Source organism: Monopterus albus, unplaced genomic scaffold (genome assembly GCF_001952655.1).
Source record: "Monopterus albus unplaced genomic scaffold, M_albus_1.0 scaffold280.1, whole genome shotgun sequence".
In the NCBI taxonomy this organism is placed as follows: domain Eukaryota; kingdom Metazoa; phylum Chordata; class Actinopteri; order Synbranchiformes; family Synbranchidae; genus Monopterus; species Monopterus albus.
This window is the reverse complement of record NW_018128160.1, coordinates 83,707-89,478: the sequence shown is the minus strand read 5'-3', so window position 1 is coordinate 89,478 and position 5,772 is coordinate 83,707. Positions and strand designations below refer to the sequence as shown.

At 40.1% G+C, this 5,772-nt stretch overlaps 1 protein-coding gene across 1 annotated transcript in view; it reads left to right on the top strand.

The window, feature by feature from the left end:
- Positions 1–3,840, top strand: part of sytl2b (synaptotagmin-like 2b) — a 27,606-nt gene extending 23,766 nt beyond the window's left edge. Inside the window, exon 19 of the mRNA XM_020622414.1 lies at positions 2,462–3,840. Coding sequence (XP_020478070.1) covers positions 2,462–2,610 — 149 coding nt within the window. The 3' untranslated portion in view covers positions 2,611–3,840. The remainder of the gene's footprint in view (positions 1–2,461) is intronic.
- Positions 3,841–5,772: the final 1,932 nt, after the last annotated feature.

Here is a 5,772-nt window from a genome sequence, read left to right as displayed (position 1 = left end):
GGAGAGAGGAGACACAAAGTTAGTGATGTGTAATGGTGGCATATAGAAGTATGGAGAGAGAGGAGAGGAGATGAGAGGGGAGGGGAGGGGAGAGAAACTCAGAGCATCATGGGGCCCCCCAGCAGCCTAGGCCTATAGCAGCATAACTAAGGGAAGGCTCAGGGTCACCTGATCCAGCCCTAAGTATAAGCTTTATCAAAAACAGAAAGTCTTAAATCTAATCTTAAAGGTAGAGAGAGTCAGCAACCTTAAAATCCTGTGGAACATAGCCTGTTAATAAAGAGAGGTTAATCAGATCCAATATGGATGTGCTGATTAGGGTTAAGATGGCTTTGACCAGCCTGGTTGGGTTGGGGTCTAAGAAACATGCTGATGAAGCAATTAACAACTTAGTTATTTTCTTTAACATTATCCATTCATTATCTATACTGCTTATTCCTGAATAGGGTCATGGGGGGCTGGAGCCAATCTCAGCTGACACTGGGCGAGAGGTGGGGTGCACCCTTGACAGGTCACCAGTCTATCACAGGGCTGTTTAACATTATTATTGTTTAAACTTGCTTAGAGCAGCTGGTGAAATGAGATTTAAAAAAAAAAAAGATTTTTCCTTGAAGATGTAATCTCACTCATCTGTCCAGTTCCATTTTCTGATCTGGTGCCAAGGAAGTCAAATACCTGATGGTTAAGCTCTGCAGCCAAACTAATCTGTTGTCCAGTCTATCATTCAAGCTCTCTCTTTAACTAACCTGTATATATCACTGAGGCTGCCATAAACAAACATGGCAGAGCAAAGTAAATGTTCAAAACTCAATAAACAATTTCAAAATATAATATTTATGAGATAGTACTTATGATGAAGAGGAATGACAAGCATACTGCTGGTTTTACACCATAATCTATATAGCACTGCATTACTTTGCCTCCAGGTACCATTAAGTGCACAGTGCACTGAAATCGTCAGAGATTTATTTAGCTGATGTTGTTGGACAAGCAGAACAGACTTTCAGAAATGTGATGTGTTCTCTGCTTTGCCTGCTGTCCACTCGCTGAAGTTTCCATTTTACTTCTAAACCAACTAGTGAAATCCTTGTTTTACCTTTAAACCACTATAAGTGCCTCTTTACACAATGTGCTTCTAATGTTAATGATCAAGGTTTGTAGAGTGTGCATGAAACCCTGCCCCCATTTGTTTCTGGAACTTGATTTTAGTACTACTTCCTGAGGATAGTATAACCCATCAACTTATGTACGATGGACATGGCACCACAACGTCCCTCCATTATGCAAAAATGAAGACAAAATACTGTGAATACAGCGGCAGCATTCTTGCTTTTTTGAAACCCGATTCTGTGCAGTAGCCATCATAAGTGGACTGACAGCATCGGACCGCCAATCAAAGCTGTCAAATCAATCAAAAATACTTCTCTTTTTATATAATCAAATAATGTGTTAAAAACAAACTTGCCAGAAAAATGACCACTTGTACACACATCAGTGTGATTATATCTACCAAAAACCACAAAAGTGACATATGGGAAAATTCTTCTGATTTGTACTTTGAGTTTAGCTCATGTCCATCTAGCCATCCATCCCTTTTCTAAACCGCTCACGGGGGGCTGGAGCCAATCCCAGCCAGCTGCGGGCAAAAGGGGGGATACACCCTGGACAGGTCGCCAGCCCATTGCAGGGCTAACACAAAGACGAACAAGCACTCACACACACAAGCACTCCTACAGGCAATTTAGAGACACCAATCAACCTATGCTGCAGGTCTTTGGACTGTGGGAGGAAGCCGGAGCACCCGGAGAGAGCCCACGCAAGCACGGGGAGAACATGCAAACTCCGCACAGAAAGGCCCTGGGTCAGCCGGGGCTCGAACCCAGAATCTGCTCGTTGTGAGGCAACGGCGCTAACCACCGCGCCACCATGCTGCCCCTGGCTCATGTCCCATTCACTAATATGGAGAAGGTGGGACTTTTGACCTATACTGCAATCAGCCACCAGGGGGCGATCACACCACAGTGGGTTCACTTCTGGGAGCTCTTGGCCTGCCCGCCCTTTTTACAGTTGATGGTACTGTACAACGGCGCAGTGGTTAATGATGTTGCCTCACATGATGATGGGTTATACCATCCTCAGGACTAAAATCAAGAAGGTTCCGGGTTCGAGCCGAGTTGGCATGTTCTCCCTGATCCTGTGTGGGTACTCTGGCTTCCTCTGTCTGGTGGCTCTAAATTGCCTGTGAGTGTGCGTGCTTGTTTGTCTACATGTCAGCCCTGGAAAAGATTGGTGACCTGTCCAGGGTGGACCCTGCCTCTCACCCAGTGTCAGCTGAGATAGGCTCCAGACCCCCCACAACCCTGTTCAGGAATAGGCAGTATAGATGATGGATGGTACTGTATAACCATATCACAATGAAGGACTGGAATCAGAGTTTGTTTGTTTGTGTGTCTCTCTGTAGGCAGAAGTTATGGAGCACTGGTGGATTGGATGGACTCAGCTTCTTGTGAGGTGGCCCTGTGGGAGCGCATGATAGCTTCCCCGAATGAATGGGTGGAGGATATGCTCCCATTACGAATGATGAACTCTACAAAAACTACTTTAAAATAAGTAGAAGTAAACCACATACCATGCTGAAAAACCTGGTAAATGAATCGTTTAAAAAATCCAGTGCAATGATGTCATTTAGTTAAGAAAGCTTTCTGGGGCTTTTTAAAAAATCTGATGAAAAATAAGGACAATGGAGTGAAAAACTGGAACCAACCAAATGATTATAATTTTAGAGCAACTTGTGGAGCCACCTAACAAACCAAATTCCTAAAAAAGTGTGGCACTGTCAACACTTAGGGATTTTTGTTGAAACTCTACAGGTGCTTAGAAAAAGAATAATTAATATCACACAATAAATAAACTCCTCTGGTGTGCGAGGTGTATATAACTCCAGGGAATGGCAAAACTGGAAGCTTTTATTCAGGTAGGGTAGGGAAGAAGAATTTTAAGACACCTACTGGCCTGTGTGTTGGCTTTTGCCTTTTTAAGGGTGTTGAAACAAGAATGACACTGAACAACAAGCATCACAGTGGTACACAGGGAAATGTTATAAAGAAACCACACATGAATCACACAGCTCTAAACCCCTAATAAAAACATATTAAAGCTGACTTACAACTAACAAATTCATCACAATACCAGACCTCCCCCCATCTGTCTAGTAGCATTCATGTTTGAATACCTTGAAGAATGGTTCAAATTATATTTTAACCTCTTGAATAAAGGTTTCTGTTGTGGGAATACTGTAGGTATTCCCATCAGTTTCTTTCCTAAAGCGAAGTCTTAGTGTGCAGCACACCTCTTTCCTATCTAAATTAAAAGCCAAATTATCAAGATATTCAGAAATCCGTTTAGTAGTATTAACCAACATCAACAGTAAGTAATGTGATGGCAAATGGTAACAGTAGCAAATGATGTTATTCAAATGTCTACAACAATAACAATTACAAATGTCAGGGTTACTGTATAGAGGGCATTTTTACATCTGATTCTACATTTCAGCATTTAGTATTTACTTTATTTACTCTCTCTTGTTGTATCCTTAAAGCTTATGCTTAGGGAGCTGTAGCTCTCCCTTAAGTAATTTTACCTTGACATGTCCTCTGTTAGGAAATTCTAAAACACTGGGTAATACAATTTTGGTTGCACTGGACCTTTATATCACCAACTGATGTTACAGCCTTTAGTCATCTAAGCTGCTGTATCTTCTGGAAACCTTACTTCTCAGACTAACACAACAGTAATAGAGAATAAGAATAAGTAAATGTATTGTAATAAATAAACTGATATGACCGCATACAGTACAGTATCTGACATGCAATGTACTGTTGCACTAAATGTTTATTAATCATAAGTGGGATTGAAGAAATAAACGCAGAACTACTTTCATAAGGATATTTTATTAATTTTTTTTATTGGTTTGCAAATTCTGATAAATGACTGCTGTAAAACCAATACTCCCATCAGCCTAAGTGGTAGTTTATGCTAATTAAGCAAATTCTAATGTTACGCTAGCATGCTACTGTAAATCAATATGGTAAACATGGCATGCTACTGTAAATCAATATGGTAAATAAACACAGTGGTGCATGGGATAGCAATGTCGCATTACAGCACAAAGGGTTTGAAGCTCATGGTTGAGTGGACTTGTCTGTATGGAGTTTGCAAATACCTAGAGCTTCTTGGATAACCTGCCTCTCAAACACACATTTTTCCATTCAGTCTAGTATATGAAAGTCATTAGTCATTTGTATTAATCACAAATTCATCATTAAAACCAGCAAGAGAGAACAGTAAAAAACAATTGTTTGGATATGTATAAGCCATGGTATCCAAGTATGCAGCTTTACTTAAAATCTGGTTATTTGTCAGTTAACACCAACCTGTTAGCCTTCTCTGATTCTGTCTCTTCAGCCATAAGAGATTTAATGAAAATGAAGCATAACGGTGTTTTGTTAAAAAAAGCAGAACTTTGGATATACATTTTAAAAGTACACCCCTTCTAACTGATAATAAAATATGCCACCCTTCATTAAATGTTTGCTATGAACATGATAAGAACTAACATTGAAACTGTTGTACAGTTTCTGTGCCCTCATCCCCACATTTATAAACTATCTGATTCGATTATATAATGATCATAAAGCTGCATGCCCATGACCCAGTTACGTTATGAGGCTATGTTTGTGAAACAGCAAAGCTGCATAGTAGTATGACAGCGTGATGTTTCTGAGTGTTGTTCCTAATTACTTGTTTAACTATCTCTGTGGCATAATGGCCATGCTTTGTAGAAGACGAAGTATTACACTGGCAGTGTGGGCAACAGATGAAGGTACTCCACTCCCAGTCAGGGGATCTTAGTGCGTGCTTGGTTTCTTCCGTCTGATGTACAACACCAAGTAAACGCCCATGCCGACGATGATAACGGTTAGGCCAACGATGCAGATGATTACAGCCACCACAGGGCTTCCCTCATCTACCTTGTCTGAATGAGCAAAGAAGATGAAAAGCATTAAGATGTCAGACAACAACATACTTCATTGGTATATTTATTAATGTTAATATATACCAACCAAGTAACCTGGCCATTAGTGTATTCCTACAAGTACACACACACACACACACACACACACACACACACACAGTGACAGTATGTCACATACAGTACAATGCAGCTTCTTACCGTGAGTAGTCACGACCACTGAAGCATCTCCTGAAAAATTGAGCAAAGCTATTGTAATTAACTGATAGGATTCAGTTTTGTGTTATTAATGATAAACTTAACCATTAAAGGAAAGGTTTACATTTTCGTAGTGATACCTTACCAGTGTCATATCTGGCTGTTTCATGTGAAACTACAGCCAGTTGTTCATTTAACTTAAAGCACTTTCTGATTTTAGTTTCATAGTTAATTGTCAATAGAGGTCTTCATGAGTCCATTTGGTTCTGAGGAACTGAGTCCCTACATCCAATAGCTGAGTGGATCTGATTGGACATGAGTGTGTGTGGTACCAGATGTGCTTTGAGGCCAAGAGACAATGAGCACTGTGAATTTCACAGCTCAGCAAAACTTTGTGCTAACAACAGAACTAAAGCTGAGTTTGTTTTTTAAAAAGAGAAATTAGTTCTTTACGAGATTCTCTTTTTTTTTTTTGTTTCTGAAATTTGATTTACAAATATCAAAGTTTGGATTTGTGAAGACCTCAAATGTACAGACATGAA